The sequence below is a fragment of the Nyctereutes procyonoides genome, unplaced genomic scaffold (genome assembly GCF_905146905.1).
Source record: "Nyctereutes procyonoides isolate TBG_1078 unplaced genomic scaffold, NYPRO_anot_genome, whole genome shotgun sequence".
Lineage (NCBI taxonomy): Eukaryota > Metazoa > Chordata > Mammalia > Carnivora > Canidae > Nyctereutes > Nyctereutes procyonoides.
Genome location: NW_026575120.1, coordinates 28,696,378 through 28,716,656, shown reverse-complemented (window position 1 = coordinate 28,716,656; position 20,279 = coordinate 28,696,378). Strand labels below are relative to the sequence as shown.

At 52.4% G+C, this 20,279-nt stretch overlaps 1 protein-coding gene across 1 annotated transcript in view; it reads right to left on the bottom strand.

The window, feature by feature from the left end:
- Positions 1 to 4,518, bottom strand: part of CREB3L2 (cAMP responsive element binding protein 3 like 2) — a 120,198-nt gene extending 115,680 nt beyond the window's left edge. The window contains exon 1 of the mRNA XM_055335151.1: positions 4,049 to 4,518. Coding sequence (XP_055191126.1) covers positions 4,049 to 4,150 — 102 coding nt within the window. The 5' untranslated portion in view covers positions 4,151 to 4,518. The remainder of the gene's footprint in view (positions 1 to 4,048) is intronic.
- Positions 4,519 to 20,279: the final 15,761 nt, after the last annotated feature.

Below are 20,279 nucleotides of genomic sequence, written 5' to 3'. Positions count from 1 at the left end.
AATGATATTCTCAAGCCAGCAGGACCCCAGGTTCCACCACAGAACCTGGTCAGGGGCCAATAATAGGAGTTGTCCCCAAGGTGGTACATCAGCCCCAAATCTTCAATATCCCATTGGAGCCACAACAGTTGCTGGGCCAGCCAGGAGGAAGGGGAAACCACCAGCCTGTGAGATTAGCCAACTCCATCCCAGAACTCAGTGATAGATGTGGATGCCAGATGGCCTTCACATCTGGACACAGGTTGAACAGCCCCTTAACTCTCTACCTCCCACTGTCTGGTATTGGTCGTTTCACTTGAAGAACCAACCAGATATAAAAATTTAGTGCACAACCACTAAATAAACTTACAAGTACTAGATTGATATGAACAGCATTGAAAACAAAACCGACCATCATTATCTTTGCAGACTCCATTGTATAGTTTTCTACAAAGATTAAAATCATTGCAAAAATTGAAAAAAAAAATCCCAATTCTCCAGATTGTTAAACTGAGATATAAGAAAGTTACCAAGATCATAAAGTTTATCAGACCCAAACTCACAGTTAATCTTCTACCCGTACAGCCCCCTTCCACCAAGGATTCCGGCCGCCTCCTCTATTCACCAAGGCCTCCACTGACTTGGAAAACGTTGAGCCTTTTTTTTTCTTTTTAAGATTTTATTTATTTAATCATGAGAGACACAGAGAGAGAGGCAGAGACATAGGCAGAAGGAGAAGCAGGCTAGCTGTGGGGAACCTGATATGGGACTCAGGACTCGATCCCAGGACCCCGGGATCACGACCTGAGCTGAAGAAGGCAGACGCTCAACCACCGAGCCACCCAGGTGCCTCAGGAAGTGTTGAGCCTTAATGGAGCACCAGATCTCCTCTCCCCCTAGGGAGACTCAAGTTAAAATCACCTCTAGTCCAGTCTTACATGGTGCCTTTAAGCTTTAATTTTACATTTTCTAAATACATTCTGGAGGTAAAAAATAGAACAGTATAAAAGGGGTAGTATATAAATAACTCCCTCACCCCTGCTCCCTCTGTTGACCCCGCCAGTCCCCAGATTGCCGTGCCAGAAACAATTATTCATTTCTTGAGCGTCCTTCCGAATATGAACTGTGTCTATATAAGTAGATAAAATTTATAGCCTGTTTTCCTCTTTAAATTACAAAATCCCACAACGAATGCCCAGAAATGTAATTTGCACCGAATCTTAGAGGAACACAACATATGTGTTAGAAATGCCCAATATCCAGGCAGGTTTGGGGGAAGGAACAAGATTTCTCACAATGCTTTCAAACCAGAAAAGAGACACACTCTCATTTTTAGATCTACCATCTTTTCTAGGCCCACTTTTAGCCTATACGCACTCTAGATACAACAGCATCCGTAAAAGTACTACTCACTGTTTTAAAATAATATGTTGTCATCTGTATGGAAACTACTTTTTAAGCTCCAAGAGGAAGCCCAAAGCTCTAAAAACTTGGGATCTAATGAGCAAGTGCATATTCATCCTATCCATGTACTTAATTATTTTGTAAGCTTGGAACTTGTCCCTTCTTAAGCCTTTGTCCTTCTGAACCGAGAAGTCTTCTCCCCACTAACCATATGAGAAAAACACTGCTCCAGCTGGTTCACAGAAGGCACCAGAGAAGGTACAATCCCAGCCTCAGGCGATATGAACCCTCTACGTTTTTAAAATCAGGTAGGTGACAGGTTTGCTAAAACAGGGCATTAGCAATCATGCATGTGGTAACTAAATCCCTATTTAGGCCTGGGGGTCAGACTATTCCACATTTTGGACGAACAGCAATTTAAACCAGTTCTGCAATTGGATACCCAGCAGAGTTCAAGAAACAGATGGGAAAGTTATCTATATTCACATCTCTGCCAAAGCTCCCCTTAGTTTAGAAGCAATACAATCCAGTCGTCTGTTGCTACTAAATCCAATACCTCTTTCAACATTAATTCATATACATAGTGTGTTGGCAAGGACCCGTAGTAATGATGAGTGGCATTTTATAAGAGTGAGCTGCCCAGAAAAGAGACACATTCCTAAGTGGCAGACATAAAAGTCATTTTAAAAAAATAAAAAATTAGAGGAAAAATAATCACACATCACTGCTTCATCACAGTAACATAGAAAAACTGAGCTCGGTCAGGCTCCCGGTGCATGGAGCCTGCTTCTCCCTCTGCCTGTGTCTCTGCCTCTCTCTCTCTCTCTCTCTCTCTCTCTCTCTGTGACTATCATAAATAAATAAAAAATTAAAAAAAAAAAACTGAGCTCTTGGGGGATCCCTGGGTGGCTCAGCAGTTAAGCGCCTGCCTGCAGCCCAGGGTGTGATCCTGGAGACCTGGGATTGAGTCCCACATCGGGCTCCCTGCATGGAGCCTGTGTCTCTGTCTCTGTCTCTCTGTCTCCCTCTCTCTGTGTCTCTCATGAATAAATAAATAAAATCTTTAAAAAAGAAAAACTGAGCTCTTAATACCAAAAGGAATGTAAGGTCTCTACCCTTGACACTCTTCATAAAGATCTTAATTAGAGCCAGTCCAAACTGTTCTGTCTGGAGTTAATGTCATGGTCACAGGTAGCATCTTAAATCCTAGTCTGTGATCTCACAAATGCAAGTCACAGGCCGAAAGGGAATGTGTATGCCTGTGCACAATTCATGCCACCAGCTGAAAGACAACCCCAAAGCTGTGGCATTACAGCTGCTGGATGAGACGTTTTCATAGTATGTTTAAGAACAAAAGAGAAGAACTGCCTCCCCCCTCCACCCCATGGTTAAAATGCCGCCCATGTCAGTAGAAACACCTGGAGCACCCAATTACCAGGAGATATTTGAGGGCCAATGTGTTCTAAGTCCTGGACTGACAACAGGAAGTTCATCTGGGCCCCCAAACCAAATGCAGCCCAAATGATCTCCTCGGGGAAAGCCTCAGCGAGCAAAACCCAAATCCCACTACACATCTGGCTTTTGCCCCAGCATGAACTACCACTCCCTCTCCGCCCTGCACTCTGCATTTTTCCAACAAGCCATTCTCAGCCATCACAAATGCTTTGGTGGGAATCACAGGGAGGCCCTCATCCCTTTTCCCAAAATAACGTCAACCAGAGGCAAAGGCCAAGGAGGTGGGGCCTGCAGGCCATTTTGCAAAAGTTTCAAATATCCTGGCACTGACCCCCTTAAAAACAATCATGAAGGGAAAACAGCCAAGCTTCTCGTCTTCTCATTAGTTCTCTGTCTCTGTCTCTCACTCATTACTAACTTCTGCATTTTTAAGAAACAAGCAAAAAGTAGATCTCACATAAAATCATATTATCATTGCTGGCTGTTGGAAGCAGGAGTTTATTTTGCAAACTCAATGCCAAACACTTGAACCTGACACCTTTAAAAGAAATGTGCAGTGTTCTGTGACAGTTCAATCCCCAAACGGGTCCCTGACGCATAAGACGGAACAAAGAACTGGGGAGCCGTCCCACCTCCTCCAAAGCCTTTCTGACATATGCAACTGCCTCAGATTTCCATATTCTGCTGATCTTTCCCCTGAAGAAGAGAGAGGAAGCAGATTTATTGGCTGTCCAGTTAGAGACCAAATAACCTAGTCTCTCTCCTACATGTCAAAGAAGCTTTTCCAAAACACACACACACACAGACACACGCACACCCGTGCAATTCCTTCCAGAAACATACAAAAAGTAAAGAGAGAGACTGTGACAGCGAAGGCAAGAAAATGCCACTTTGTTTAGTTCTCCAAACCTTCCCAGGGAACAGCAGCAGACTCAACAGTGGCACCGAATTCTCCACCACCTACCCCTTGGGCTCTCCCCTGCCCCCCAGCAGGGGTGAAACAGGCTCGGGAACAGAGCCTTCCTTGCCAAAGGAACACAAACTGTCACTGCGATCACGGAAGCCCTAAAAGGGCCAGGGGCCCACCCTGGTCTGTCCGGGGGGCAAAAGCACACCTGTCGCTCGGTGTCTTGCCCCGGGCATGCCTGCCTCCTCCCCGACACTTCCTCCGCAGCCCCCGCCCCCCCCCCCGTGCCCTTCAGGTCCTCACCGTGTGGTACATCAGAGCCTCGGTTTCCCCGGGCTCCGACAGCTCGCTCAGCTTGCGGTCCCACTGCAGGACGCTCTGCTCCCCGCTCTCCAGCACCTCCATGCCGGGCGAGGATGCTGCGGCCGGAGCACAGCGGGTGGAGATGCCTCCGCGGTTAGGGTCCCGCGCGCAGGCTGTGCGCGTGCGCCTGTAGCTTAGGCACCTAGGAAGGAAGCACGTCCTGTGCTGTCTACCTGCCGGAGAACCAGCTGCCAAGGGCTCCCGGCCGGTGTCCTCGGAACTCCGAGAACTGCCGGGGGAGACAGGCTGTCCAGGGACCCGGCTGAAGGCTGAAGGGGCTACAGCAGGGCGTGCGTCCAAAACAGAGGCAGATCGGGTCTCACCCCAAGAAAATCCCTTTGCAATAAGCCCACTTCCCACTACCGCCCCAGACGCAAACTTGGAGACTTCCCCAGGGCTCCTCAGCTCGGCTCCGGGACCCCAGCTAATGACTCCACCCCCTCCAGGGCAGTGACCAATCGGATGCTCACCGCGCCCGCCCGACCCAATCAGAAGTCAGGCTTCCCGCCCCGTCCCGCCCCGAAAGGCTGGGCAGCGGGAAGGCTCAGCCCAGGCTTTGGAATGTGGGCGGGGAGCGCCTCTGACGTCACCGGGGAACTCCCTCTGCCCCGGCGCGACCAGCCACCGCTCTCTGAGGCAGCGGACCAATGGAGTGCCCGGTCCGGGCGTGATGGACGGGTGGTGTGGCCAATTAGAAAGGGGCGCCTTCAGGGGCCAGCCAATCAAGTAGCGACAAGAATACATTTTATAAAAGAGGGAGGGGTGGGGATCCCTGGGTGGCTTAGCGGTTTGGCGCCTGCCTTGGCCCAGGGCGGGATCCTGTACACCCGTGATTGAGTCCCCCATGGGGCGCCCTGCGTGGAGCCTGCTTCTCCCTCTCTCAGTGTGTCTCTCATGAATAAATAAAATTTAAAAAAATAAAAATAAAAAGAGGGAGGGGTGAACTCAGTACCTTGGCTGAGAATCCACAAAGTTAGCACGCCCTTCGAGGAAAGAGAGTCCCTGTGTGGGCAGGTTTATATCAGGTCTTTAATATTATATATTTATATACGGTCTTAAATATTTTATTAATATAGATTCGTTCATTTGAGTTTCGAGAGTTTGAAAAAAATGAATTACATATACACAAACATAAATATTTCCCCTCCTGCGTGAATTTGTTATTAGCACAGTCCTAAAACAAATGGTCACTGCTTGCTCCTCAAAATTTTCGCGCTTGTTCTGCTATGCTCTTCTCCTGACATGGTTTTGGGTTGTTTTTTGGTTTTGTTCTTGTTTTTTAAATGAGCTTCACTTATTTTTCCCTTTCAATTCACTCCTCAGACTCTATTGAGAAGAACCAATGGCTTGCTGAAGAGCTCTGAGTTGAGACCTTGAATTCATAGAACTCTCATATCCGTGGAGGAGCCGGGCAATAAACAAAGAAAATAAAGCCATAATGTAAACCTAAAAAAAAAAAAAAAAAAAAAAAGAAAGAAAAGAAAAGAAAAGATTTTATTTATTTATTTGAGACGGAGAGAGAGCACTCCCGGCAGGGGTGGGGCAGGAGGCTGGGGAGCAGAGGGAGGACAAACAGGGTGCACAGCCGGCTCAGAGCAACGGAGGTGACCTGAGCTGAAATCAAGAGTCCCATGAATCAAGGTGTGATGTAACTTCAGGGACTGGTAACTGGTATGAAGTGTCGTTCGAGCAGGGACCTGAATGAAATGAGGTTTGTGGAGGAGCTGGTGTTTTGCTGACTGACCAGCCGACCAATAGGGCAGCCGCAGGACTTGCCAACGCAAGTGGCAGAGGAGGCCTGAGAGGTGGGCAGGGACCGGATCACCAGCCTGCCTACACCAGGGAAAAGAGAGCCCATCCTAAAGTGTTTGTCCTCAACACGTTTTTCTTCCTTTTTTTAGACTCTTCCTTGTAGGGATGCAAAGTCATTGAAAATATAATTTGGTCATTTTGTCTTTGATATTTTTAATTAGTTTGCTCATTTTAAATATAAAGGAGTCTGCCTTGTCTCTAGAGGTTTCTTACAATAGCACATTCAGATATTGGATATTGCCTCCTCTCCTTTGCAAGTATTTCTTGGTGAGTGGGGTCAGTTAAAGGTCTCGGAACTCTGCATTTTCTTTAGGCAGTAGATTATCATGTGAACTCTTCCATTTGTCTGGTCCTGTCTCCTGGGGCTTTTGAGAATGTTTTAATACTTGAGTAGAAATTCCAACTTATGGGCATGTAGCTTCTTCGTGGAATAGGTTTTCTCATTTTCTCCTGGTCCTCGATTTTCATTTTTCAATCTGCTACCTCCTTCACCATATCCTTTTAGCATAACATTCAACATGAGTAAGTTAGAAACATGTATAACCTCCTTAATGTTGGAATACAAACATTTATCTGTCAAACATTTCTTCTTGGGGATCTCTGGGTGGCTCAGCGGTTTAGCGCCTGCCTTTGGCCTAGGATGTGATCCTGGAGTCCCGGGATCAAGTCCCACATCAGGCTCCCTGCATGGAGCCTGCTTCTCCCTCTGCCTGTGTCTCTGCCTCTCTCTCTCTTTCTCTCTCTCATGAATAAATAAAACCTTTAAAAACATTAAAAAATAATTCTTAAAAAAAAAAAAAAAAAACATTTCTTCTTTTGACAAAGCCAGTCCCTGGTTATGCCCCATGTGGTAGGCAGCTTCTAAGATGGCTCCAATTATTCTGCTTCCTGGTGTTTACACCCTTGTGTGACTCCCTATCTTTGACTCTGGACTGAACTTCCTTCAATCATATAAAATATAGCAAAAGTAATGGCCTTTCGAGGAAGTTTCTGGCTCCTCACTTGCTTGATCTCTCTTCCTCTCTTGCTTGCTGGCTCCAAGGAAAAATATATGCCATGTTGTAAGCTGCCCTATTGAGAGGCCCACATAGCAAGGAACTGAGGAAGATGTCCAGCCAATAGCCAGCGAGCAACTGAGTCTGTTGATCCAACAACTCTTCAGCAACCGCAGCCTGCTAATAACCGTGAGTGACTTTGGAGCAGATTCCTGCCCTCCTCCCACCAAGTTGAACCTGGAGATGACCATAACATTATGAGAGACCCTAAATCAGAGCACTCAGCTTAAGCTGCACCCAGATTCTCAACCCACAGACACTAAAGGTAAAACATGTATGTTGTTTTAAGCCACAAATTTTTTTCTTCACAAAATTATATAATAATTGGTACCCTAAATATTTGTTAAAATTTACCTGTACTCCAAAAATACTGTCACAATCCCTAATGGTGAGTCTCTTCATCCTCCTTTGTTCCATGTTTCCTTCTCCCATTCAATGTACACAAGACTTCTCACCAGCTTATTTCTTGTTCTACACTGGAGTCTAGCATCTGTCCCTTTCCCTCTCATTCTTAGGACTTAGCAAGTGAGTCGACTTTTTTTCCCAGCTTCTCTGGCATCCTTAAAAAGTAACAGCACTTGCTCCCCTGTCTTCTGTCTTTTTTCTTTCCTTTTTTTTTTTTTTGAGATATAATTGACATATTACATTCTTTTCGGGTGTACAACATAATGACTCAATATTTGTATATATTGCAAAAGAGATCACCACAATGTCCAGTTATAGGCAACATGATGTACATTACATTCCCAGGACTCATTTATTTTAAAACTGAGAAGTTTATGCCTTTTGACCAACTTCATCCTTTCTGCCTATCCACCCCTGCCTGTGGTAGCCACCAATCTGTTCTCTTTATCTATACATTCAGGGGTTTTGTTTCTGTTTTTATATCTCACGTATAAGTGAGATCATACAGTATTTGTCTTTCTGTCTGATTTATTTCACTTAACATAATGCCCTTAAAGTCCATCCATGTTGTTACAAATGGCAAGATTTCCTTCTTTTTTATGGATGAATAATATGCCATGATGTATATATACCACATTTTCTTTATCCATTCATCCACTGATGGACCCTCGGGTCACTTCCATGTCTTGGCTATTGTAAATAATGCTGCAATGAACATGGGATTGCAGGTATCTTTTTTAGCTAGTGGTTTTGTTTCCTTTAGATGACTCTCTAGAAGTGGATTTGGTGGGCCGTATGATAGTTCTATTTTTTTAATTCTTTTTTTAAGATTTTATTTATGTATTAAGGAGACACACACACACACACACACACAGAGAGAGAGAGAGAGAGAGAGGCAGAGACAAAGGCAGAGGGAGAAGCAGGCTCAATGCAGGAAGCCCGACGTGGGACTCGATCCCGGGTCTCCAGGACCACGCCCTGGGCTGAAGGCGGCGCTAAACCGCTGAGCCAACCTGGGTTGCCCTGATAGTTCTATTTTTAACTTTTTGAGGAACATCCATACTGTTTTTGATAGTGGCTGCACCAATTTACATTCCCACCGACAGTACACAAGAGTTCCCTTTTCTGCACATTTGCAATTTTTTGTCTTTGATAATAGCCATTCTAATAGGTGCGAGGTGATATCTCATTGTGGTTTGCATTTGCCCCTCCCTGATGGTTAGTGATGTTGAGCACCTTTTTATATAGCTACTGACCATCTGTGTTGTCTGAATCTTCTTTGGAAAAATGTCTATTCAGGTCCCCTGCCCATTTTCTAATTGGATTATTTGTTTTTATGCTATTAAGTTATATGAATTCTTGAGTTATAAATATATATATATATATTTAGAAAGAGAGAGCATGAGTAGGGGGGACAGAGAGAGAGGGAGACAGAGAACCTTAAGCAGGCTTCACATTCAGTGCAGAGGGCTCCATCTCATGACCCTGAGATCATGGCCTGAGCTGAGAGCAAGAGTTGGAGGCTTAACTGACCAAATCAACAAGGTGCCCCAGTTCTTGATATATTCTGGCTATTAATCCCATATCAGATATGTGATTTGCAAATATTTAATCCCATTTGGTAGGTTGTCTTTTCATTTTTAGGATGATTTCCTTTGCTGCATGAAAGCTTTTTGGTTTGATGTAATCATATTTGTTTATTGTTGCTTCCATTGCCTTTGCTTTTGGTGTCAAATCCAAAAAATCATTGCCAGTACCAATGTTGAGGAGTTTACCACCTGTATTTTCTTCTAGCAGTTTTTTGGTTTCAAGTGTTACATTCAACTTTTTATTCCATTTTGACTTACTTTTTGTGTATGGTTTAAGATAGTACTTTTGTTTCATTCTTTTGCATGTGGCTATCCGGTTTTCACATCAGCATTTATTAAAGAGACTGTCCTTTCCTCATTGTATATTCTTAGCTCCTTTGTTATAAATTAATTGACTATTTGCATGGGTTTCTTTCTGGGCTCTCTATTTTGTACTAGTGATGTATCTGTTTTTATGCCAATATGATAGATTTGTAATATAGTCTGAAATCAGGAAGCATGATACCTCCAGCTTTGTTTTACTTAATCAAAATTGCTTTGTCAATTTGGGAATTGTTTGCTCTATGTCTGTGAAAAGTGTCATTAGAATTTTGATAGGGATTACATTGAATCTGTAAAACAGTTTGAGTAATGTGGACATTTTAACAATATTAATTCTTCCAATTAATGAAGGAAGAAATATCTTTCCATTTATTTGTATTTTCTTTAATTTGTTTCATCAATGTCTTAGTTTTCAGTTACAGGTCTTTCACCTCCTTGGTCAAATTTATACCTAAGTATTTAATTCTGTTTGACGCTATTGTGAATGGAATTATTTTCTTAATTTCTCTTTCTGATAGTTCATCATTACTGTATAAAAATGCAACAGATTTTGTATGTGGATTTTTGTATAACTGCAACGATTTTGAGTTTGTGTGTTAGTTCTTTTTATTATTATTATTAGAATTCAGTAAGTGTCTCACTCAGTGTCCATCACCCAGTCTCAGCTCGAGCCAAGCCCTCAGGTCCAGCAGCCTGTACCGGCTCCATCACCTCAGGCCTAGGAGCTTCAGCAGGCCCCACAGTCGGCCTTGGGTGGGCTCTTGCTGCGGTGGTTCAGGGTGTTGATCTGGGTCCGAAGCCGGTTGCTCCCCTGAGTGAGGCTGCTGCTCCGGCACATCGATGACCTCGATAGCCGGTGGTGGGGCCCGTTCGGCCTCCAGGGCTCCCAAGGGTGCAGGTGGCTCTTCCGGGTCAGGACAGGGATTCAGAGGTCTGACCACCACGTGTCTTGCCTTGTACACAGCAGCTGGCATCAGGTCTCGGGCCGAGCCCTCAGCTCCAGCAACTGGGATAAGCTCCATCCCCTGAAACCTTGAAGGTGCAGCAGGCCCCACCGTCAAAGCTTGCGCACACTCTTGGGGTGGTTCCAGGTGTTGCTCGGGGTCCGACGACAGAGTATCATCTCCAAGAAGACAAAGTATCATCACCAGGATGGACTTTCCACGTCCCTTTCAAATCAAGGACACTCTTCCCACCGCTCAACGTGTGTGAGTGCGAGAGCCCTGGGAGGTCTCCCCAGACTGCAGCCCGTGGGGATAGGGTGTGAGCCTACCCAGTGCTCCTGGCCCAGCAGCATGGAGGCTTGATCTGTGTGGCCCACCCTGTCCCCATCTCGGCCACCCCAGTGCTCCTCACCTCCACCCTCAAACTCCGCTTGATGGAGGTTTATGAAACGCAAAAGGTAACGCTCGGCACGACAGTCGAGCACTGAGCCTGGCACGTACTGCCCTGTGAATTTCAGCAGCTTTGTCAAGGCAGGAAATTCTGGGGGATCGTGGAAGTCCTCCTCATAGTAGTCCAGCCAGATGGTCAGGAAGGAGGACATGGCTCTGGGGAGGGACAGGTGGGCAGAGGCGTCAGAAGACAGGGCTCCCGCACACAGAGGTGTCCCGGGGAAGCCCTGCAGGAACCGGGGCCCTCGGCCTCCAGCGCGGGGCTGTCGGAGGCCAGTGCTGCTCCTTGTCCACCTGCCACCTGGCGGACCTGCCTGCCACAGCCCTGCTCACTGAGGAGGGGCTTGCACAAAGCCTCAGTGCGTGGAGCCCATGACCAGCGGTGTGACCATCACTGTCTTTCCCGGGGAACCTTTGCTCCCGTGGGTCTGCCCTGCCTCACTCACGAGGCGCCCCCAGGGGGTGTCCTTCCACTGACTCTAAATCTCCCACGGGGCGGGGACGGTCTGGTCCAAGAGCCCTCACTGGCTCTCCTGAGCACCTGCCGGGCACCCGGGTCCAGGTGCCACCAGATTGGTGAGTGCGATGCTCCCCACACGCTCTGCTCTGGGTCCCAGGTGTGGAGCAGACAGAGGGTTGGGGGAATGGGCATGGAGGAGGTCCCTTTGGCGTCCCAGTGCTCTCCCACAAAGCCCGCACCCCACCCACGGCTCTCCTTTGCTCTTTTCCTGAAGGGGCCTCAGACCTTTACCCTGTCACAGGAATTGCAGATGTGTGGGGTGAGGGGCCCAGCATACCCTCTGACCCACAGCCCCCTCGCGACCCTCCTGGAGAGGGAAGGCTCCCCTGCATGAGCCAGAGCTCACTCACATTTCCCACTGGTCCCGGATTCCTTCCTTCTTTGAAGAATTCATGATGTATCGATATCTAGAGGAGGGCGGGGGGCATCACATGAATCGTCCTGTGGACCCAACCTCTCCTCATAGCTGTTGTCACTCTCTGAACCCCAACTAGTCCACAACCCTCGGGGGCTGTCAGCTCTGTGCGTGGGGCCACGGGCAGCTCCTGGAGAAGCGCCTGCACCTGCTGGCGCTTCCTGAATGATTGAGGAATGAAAGGGCTCCGGCCAGGCCCATGGCCGATATCCAAGTGGGCCTGGGCGCCCAGGTGTCCCCGGGGACCCCTACTCCAAATGCCCCAGGATACAGACCCCAGATGAACTCCCTTTCAGTGGCAAAACATGCCAGCTCAAGACCCTGGTGACAGTGGGGAGGCGGCACAGGCTTCGTCACGGGGAGAGAACGACGACTGCTGAGCACAAGCACAGCCCCTCTAGCCGACCTGCCACAGGCCAGGCCCCGGGGGCTGCCCTACAGGACCCGACTAGGCCCTGTGTGACTCTACTCCAGTCGAAGGAGCAGCCCGAGGGGCCGGGAAGTTCAGCCACATTCCCCAAGACTCCCAACCAGTAGGTGGCCCATCCCACTGGGCTGTGGAGGGTCAGGGAGCTCACTTTGCAAACAGCAGGTCCAGGACCTCTTCGGTGGTGCCAAATTCAGTATAGTTTTCCAGAAATTCGAAAATGGAAAGGTTGTCCAAGCGCAGCAAGGCGGGCACCAGATCTTGTACCTGCTGCTCAAGCAGCTCCCTCCGGCTGGGGGTGATCGGGGAGATACGATGCTTTCTCAGGGCTGAGGCTCTTTCATCCTGAGGTGGGACAGAGGGGACATGCAGCCTGCACTGTAGCCTCCAGACCACCTGGGAGTTGGAGTGCAGACCAAAGCCCGAGCTCTCAGTTGCTGCGGGGGGCAAGGGGGGGCAGGAGTGCCCACAGAAGGAACACGGGGCTTGACGCCTGCGGCTCAGTCACTTAGCATCTGACTCTCGGTTGTGGCTCAGGTCATGGTCTCAGCATCCTGAGATCCCGCCCTGGCAGGCTCTGCGCTTGGGGCAGAGTGTGCTTGAGGAGCCTGTGTCTTCCTCTTCGGCTCCCTGCTTCTCTGCCTGTCTCTTAAACTATCCAATAAAGAAATAATCTTAAAGGATAAATTTTCAAAAGAATTTGGATCAATTCAAGGATCTCAAGTGGGAGGGGTCAGTATCCCAGGGCCGCTTGTCAGCTGAGTTTTGACAGCACCTCCCTGCATTAACGGCTTCACCCCTAAATTTGACCACACGTCCCTGTCTGAGCCCCTGGGTGGGAGGGCCCAGGGCATGAGGGCTGCAGGATGTTCAGCGCCACCCTGTGATTTGGCAACAGAAGGGAATCACATCGAAGTCCTGTGTCAGTGAAGGGCTCAGTGGCTGTGGGAACCAACTGGCCTTCTGACATGTTGTGCAGCCCACAAGGCCCCTGTGCCTGACCCCGGCAGGGGGGGCAGGGATGCGCTCCTTCAAATCCTAACTGCAGAGCGATAGACATAGTACAGTGAGCCCCGTGTCCCTTTGGGGAAAAGTCTCCCAACTCACCAGGACCGTGCTCAAGCCTTGGAGAAGGTGGGGAAGGACGTCAGGCCAATGGGGCCTCCTGGGAGCACCAGTTAGGAGAAAGCATAGCACAGTGCAAACTACTGGAGACCGCGTGCGATGAGACCTGGTGTGTCTCTTTTTCAAAAGTTTTGATGGGCAGCCTGGGTGGCTCAGTGGTTTAGCACTGCCTTCAGCCCAGGGCGTGATCCTGGGACCCAGGATCCAGTCCCACATCAGGCTCCCTCCATGGAGCCTGCTTCTCCCTCTGCTTGTGTCTCTGCCTCTCTCTCTCTGTCTCTCGTGAATAAATAAAGAAAATCTTTAAAAAGATTTAATTATAAAAAAAGTTATTATTCATTTGTGACACACACACACACAGAGAGAGAGAGAGAGAGAGAGAGAGAGGCAGACACACAGAGGTAGAAGCAGTCCCCATGCAGAGAGCCCGATGTGGGACTCGATCCCTGGTCTGCAGGATCCGGGCCTGGGCAGAAGGCAGGCGCTAAACCACTGGGCAACCAGGCATCCCCTGAAGGCTCTATTCTGATGTTCCTACAAATCTGTGCACAGGGACTCTGCATGCATCTGGCCCAGGCAGGGGAAGGGTCATGGGGGCAAGTTTGGGGAGGAGGGGAATCCAGAGTCCTGTAGCAGCAGAAGTCTAGGGGGGAGCCCAGGGGAGCAGCAGGCTGGCTTCTGGGACCCGGGGCCCTTCCTGCTGCATCGGGGCCCTGGGGGTCGCGTGGCCCCAGCCCCTGCACTCACCTTGAACCCTTTCAGGCCTCTGTTAGCTGTGCTGGGCTCCTTCCTGGTCACCACCGGGGTGTGGGGGATGTCCTCTTCCTCCCGCCTCCGCCACTGCCCCTTGTCCCGTGTGGATCTCTGTAAAGACAGTGTGCGGCAGCCAGGCAGGAGGCCTCAGCGCCCGGTCAGGCTGCCTCGGCCGGGCCGCACACCCAGCTGACTCCATTGCAGACACACCACAGCACAGCCGGCACACACCTCCCCCAAGGAGAGCAAAGGGGTGCGGCTGCAGGGCCTTGGGTTAACTCCGGGGCGGGTAAGAGGCGCCTCGGGAATCCTGTTTCCACCCTGCCCACCAAGACATCAGGGTGACCCTGAAGGGATCACCGGGGAACCTGCTGCCCTGCAAGGTCCTCCAGCCTGGATGCGACCTGCCCACACATCCCTGGTTCCCTGAAGAGGAGGGGATGGGGCTGCCCAGGATGGCTGGCACAGGTGGCCTGGCCTGGCCTGGCCTGCTCTGTATTACCCTACGGCGCCTCCTGAAAAACTCCCTGAGGCGTTGGGTTTGCCGGTGGCACCGTCTCCAGCATTCGAAGCAGCCGCATCCCTGGGGTTCCTGGCGTTGCTCGAAACTGGGAAAGTGATAAGGGAACATCTTTCAGTAGCAGAAGTCTCCTGAAAGTGAGCCTGAGGTGGGGCTGCACTAGAATGTGGGGGCCCGGGTGCAGGGGTTCCAAGTTCTGTTGGCCTCTGTTGTGAAAGAAGTGACCTCACTGCCTGGGACCCCCTCCCTGAGTCCACTCCTGGAAGGAGCTTCAGGAGCAGCACTCGGGGCTGCCGACGGCTCCCCCCTCCCGCGCTGCAGGCAATGGCCTGTGTGCACACAGTGACACAACCGCACCCCTCTCCACAGGCCCCAGGGAAGGACTGTGTGCAGCCAGGGCCCCAGCCTGGAAACACACCTGGGTTCAGACACAACTTTCCATTCTTCCCTGGTTTCCACCCCGGAGAAGCCGTTGTGCCCATCGGGGATGGTCTGCCTCTTGCCTGTGGGATAAGGATTATCCTAGCGGGTGCTTCCTCCAGACGTCCCCAGGCCACTGTGGCATCATATCTATGACATTAGTGGCGGGTGTCCCATGCAGGAAATCCCTCCCACCACATGTTCTTCCTTGGTGTGTACATGCGTCAGGCCCACAAGGTCCCTGTGTGCACACACGTGGGCACTGGTTCCCTTATTCTGGAGGCCCAGAAGATGACAGTCCCACCGGGGCAGGGATGGGCAATAGCTTCCCACGATCCTAGGCTCCTGAATCCAAGGCAAACCCTACAGTAGGTGTGGGAGTCTTGGCCTAGAAGGTGTGAGGCCGTCCTTATCCTGAAACCCTGCAGCCCCGGGCTGATCGCTGGGAGGACTTCCTGACGCCCAGGACACGGGCGAGGCTTGGTGGTGGCTCCTGGTGCCATCCCTGGGCCCCAGGCCTCGGGACAGGGGACGTTGGGAGAGGGCTCCCTGTCCTTTGCCTGCATGGGCGTCCTGGCCTGCCTGCCCACTGGGGACGATGGGGACCGTGGCGCGAGCGCTCTGGAAGAGCCCGGAGAGATCCCAGGGCTGCCTGCTGGCTGGAGGCCTGGCGAGCGTGGCTGAGGAACGCAGGCCGGCTGACTCCCAGGGGCCTGGCCCTCGGCTCCCCCGGGGGGGCATCTGCCTCCATCCATCTGGCTCCGGCTCCCCAACACCAGCAGAGGACAGGCCGCCTCCGGCCCGACCTTCCCGTGGGACACCCGGGAGCTCCTTTCCGCAGGCAGGGAGGCCGGCGGGGTCCTAACAGGTGGCTGCCACGGTCCCCCGGAGGCTGAGTGGTCGGAACCGGACGTCCCTGCGGCCAGCTTGCAGTCCACGGGGGAGCCCAAGGGGGCCGGGCGGGTGCCCTGTCCTCTGACGTGGGGGTGGGTGGGGCTGCAGGAGGCGGGAGCTGAGGGCTCTCACGGTGAATTCTCAGGTCAACGTGTAGCACCGGAGAACACCCAGAGGGGTCTGTCCTTCTGGGCAGACGGAGGGCAGCATGAGCAGAAGCCGGGGGATGTGCTCTCAGAGGGGGCTGCAGACGCCCGTGGGCCCAGGGCGCCCGCAACACTCCCCGTGTGAACACAGCCACGCTTCTCACTGCTTGTGTTCATTCTGGAAAAGGTCATCGTTTTTCGTGAAGTTTGAGACTTCTGTTAACGTGTAGCAGGCTTGCTGTCCCCTCTGAACGAACGCGTGAATGGGTTTTGGAGAGCGTCTCCCTCGTATCTCGTGGTCACACCCGTGGACCTGAGCCACTGGCGGGAAGGAGTTTTGTGAGGCCGTCTGCTATTTTAGGGATGTAGAGGGGAGCTTTACGGAAGTGTCCGAGGATGAAGACAGCCAAGAGCGGCGGGTCAGCGTGTGACAGGTGCTAGTAGGTCTGCCCCCGGGCGACGGCGAGGTGGGCGCTGACACTCTTACTGTTGCAAAGTGCCAGAGTGGCAGTTCTGAGATGACCCTGGGTGGCGAGGTCAGGGTGCAGGCCCTGGTGCGCCCCTTGCGGCTTGGGCCCCGGCGGGTGACTTCACAGACAGCCGCCCACACATCCCGTGGAGGCCAGCCACAAGGACTCAGGTGTGCGCACCTGCCCTTCGGGGGCCGGTGTGGGGGGTGTCTGGGGAGGTCTCCCCAGACTGCAGCCCGTGGGGATGGGGTGTGAGCCTACGCAGGTTTCCCGGCCCAGCAGCACGGAGGCTTGATCTGTGTGGCCCACTCTGTCCCCAACTCGGCCACCCCAGTGCTCCTCACCTCCACCCTCTAACTCTGGTTGATGGAGGTTTCTTAAATATTCAAAGTAACTGTTGACTCGACGGTCCAGCGTTGAGTCTGGCAAGTACTGCCCCGTGAAATTCATTAGCTTTGTCAGGGAGGGAAATTCTGGGGGATTCTGGAAATCTTCCTCATAGTATTCTATCCAGATGGCCAGGAAGGAGGACATGGCACTGGGGAGGGACAGGTGGGCAGAGGCGTCAGAAGACAGGGCTCCCGCACACAGAGGTGTCCCGGGGAAGCCCTGCAGGAACCGGGGCCCTCGGCCTCCAGCGCGGGGCTGTCGGAGGCCAGTGCTGCTCCTTGTCCACCTGCCACCTGGCGGTCCTGCCTGCCACAGGCCTGCTCACTGAGGAGGGGCTGGCACAAAGCCTCAGTGCGTGGAGCCCATGACCAGCGGTGTGACCATCACTGTCTTTCCCGGGGAACCTTCCCTCCCGTGGGTCTGCCCTGCCTCACTCACAAGGCGCCCCCAGGGGGTGTCCTTCCACTGACTCTAATCTCCCACGGGGCGGGGGCCGTCTGGTCCAAGAGCCCTCACTGGCTCTCCTGAGCACCTGCCGGGCACCCGGGTCCAGGTGCCACCAGATTGGTGAGTGTGATGCTCCCACACCCTCTACTCTGCGTCCCAGGTGTGGGGCAGACAGAGGGTTGGGCGGGATGGGCATGGAGTAGGTCTCCCTTTGGGGTCCCAGTGCTCTCCCACAAAGCCCGCACCATCCACAGCTCTCCTTTGCTCTTTTCCTGAAGGGGCCTCAGACCTTAACCCTGTCACAGGAATTGCTGGCGGGTGAGGGTCCAGCATCCCCTCCAACCCACAGCCCCCTCGCAGCCCTCCTGGAGAGGGAAGGCCCTCCTGCATGAGCCAGAGCTCACTCACATTTCCCACTGCATCAGGATTTCTCCTTTCTCAGGGGATGCTTCGATGCATCGATATCTAGAGGAGGGCGGGGGGCATCACATGAATCGTCCTGTGGACCCGACCTCTCCTCATAGCTGCTGTCATCCTCTGAACCCCAACTAGTCCAGAACCCTGGGAGGCCGTCAGCTCTGTGCGTGGGGCCACGGGCAGCTCCTGGAGAAGCGCCTGCACCTGCTGGGTCCTCCTGAATGCTTGAGGAATGAAAGGGCTCTGGCCAGGCCCATGGCCGACATCCGAGTGGGCCAGGGCGCCCGGTGTCCCTGGGGACCCCTACCCTGAATGCCCCAGGACACAGACCCCAGATGGACTCAAACCTCCCTTTCAATGGCAAAACAGGCCAGCTCAAGACCCTGGTGACAGTGGGGAGGCGGCACAGGCTTCGTCATGGGGAGAGAAGAGAACGACGACTGCTGAGCACAATCACAGCCCCTCTAGCCGACCTGCCACAGGCCAGGCCCCGGGGGCTTCCCTACAGGACCCGACAAGGCCCTGTGTGACTCTACTCCAGTCGGAGGATCAGCCCCAGGGGCCGGGAAGTTGAGGAACATTCGCAAGACTCCCAACCAGTAGGTGGCCCATCCCACTGGGCTGTGGAGGGTCAGGGAGCTCACTTTGCAAACAGCAGGTCCAGGACCTCTTCGGTGGTGCCAAATTCAGTATAGTTTTCCAGAAATTCGAAAATGGAAAGGTCGTCGAAGCGCAGCAAGGCGGGCACCAGATCTTGTACCTGCTGCTCAAGCAGCTCCCTCCGGCTGGGGGTGATCGGGGAGATCCGATGCTTTCTCAGGGCTGAGGCTCTTTCATCCTGAGGTGGGACAGAGGGGACATGCAGCCTGCACTGTAGCCTCCAGACCACCTGGGAGTTGGAGTGCAGACCAAAGCCCGAGCTCTCAGTGGCTGCGGGGGGCAGGGGGGGGCAGGAGTGCCCACAGTAGGAATACGGGGCTTGACCCCTGCGGCTCAGTCACTTAGCATCTGACTCTCGGTTGTGGCTCAGGTCATGGTCTCAGCATCCTGAGATCCCGCCCTGGCAGGCTCTGCGCTTGGGGCAGAGTGTGCTTGAGGAGCCTGTGTCTCCCTCTTCGGCTCCCTGCTTCTCTGCCTGTCTCTTAAACTATCCAATAAAGAAATAATCTTAAAGGATAAATTTTCAAAAGAATTTGGAACAATACAAGGATCTCAAGTGGGAGGGGTCAGTATCCCAGGGCCGCTTGTCAGCTGAGTTTTGACAGCACCTCCCTGCATTAACGGCTTCACCCCTGAATTTGACCACACGTCCCTGTCTCGAGGTGCCAACACGGAGACCTTTCCTTGGGTGGGAGGGCCCAGGGCATGAGGGCTGCAGGATGTTCAGCGCCACCCTGTGATTTGGCAACAGAAGGGAATCGCATCGAAGTCCTGCGTCAGTGAAGGGCTCAGTGGCTGTGGGAACCAACTGGCCTTCTGACATGTTGTGCAGCCCACGAGGCCCCTGTGCCTGACCCCGGCAGGGGGGGCAGGGATGCGCTCCTTCAAATCCTAACTGCAGAGCGATAGACATAGTACAGTGAGCCCCGTGTCCCTTTGGGGAAAAGTCTCCCAACTCACCAGGACCGTGCTCAAGCCTTGGAGAAGGTGGGGAAGGACGTCAGGCCAATGGGGCCTCCTGGGAGCACCAGTTAGGAGAAAGCATAGCACAGTGCAAACTACTGGAGACCGCGTGCGATGAGACCTGGTGTGTCTCTTTTTCAAAAGTTTTGATGGGCAGCCCGGGTGGCTCAGTGGTTTAGCACTGCCTTCAGCCCAGGGCGTGATCCTGGGGACCCAGGATCCAGTCCCACATCAGGCTCCCTGCATGGAGCCTGCTTCTCCCTCTGCTTGTGTCTCTGCCTCTCTGTCTCTCGTGAATAAATAAATAAAATCTTTAAAAAGAAAGCATTATAAAAAACAGTTTTTGTTATTTATTCATGAGAGACACACACACACAGAGAGAGAGAGAGAGAGAGAGAGGCAGACACACAGACAGAGGTAGAAGCAGTCCCATGCAGAGAGCCCGAGGCGGGACTCGATCCCAGGTCTCCAGGATCAGGGCCTGGGCAGATGGCAGGCGCTAAACCACTGGGCGACCAGGTATCCCCTGAAGGCTCTATTCTGATGTTCCTACAAATCTGTGCACAGGGACTCTGCATCTGGCCCAGGCAGGGGCAGGGTCATGGGGGCAAGTTTGGGGAGGAGGGGAATCCAGAGTCCTGTAGCAGCAGAAGTCTAGGGGGGAGCCCAGGGGAGCAGCAGGCTGGCTTCTGGGACCCGGGGCCCTTCCTGCTGCATCAGGGCCCTGGGTGTCGCGTGGCCCCAGCCCCTGCACTCACCTTGAACCCTTGCAGGTCTTCGGTAGATGTGCTGGACTCTGGGGTGTGGCGGATGTCCTCTTTCGTCCACCTCCACCGCCACTCATAGTCCCATGTGGAGCTCTGTATGTTCCATATGGAGCTCTGTAAAGACAGTGTGCGGCAGCCAGGCAGGAGGCCTCAGCGCCCGGTCAGGCCGCCTCGGCCGGGCCGCACACCCAGCTGACTCCATTGCAGACACACCACAGCACAGCCGGCACACACCTCCCCCAAGGAGAGCAAAGGGGTGCG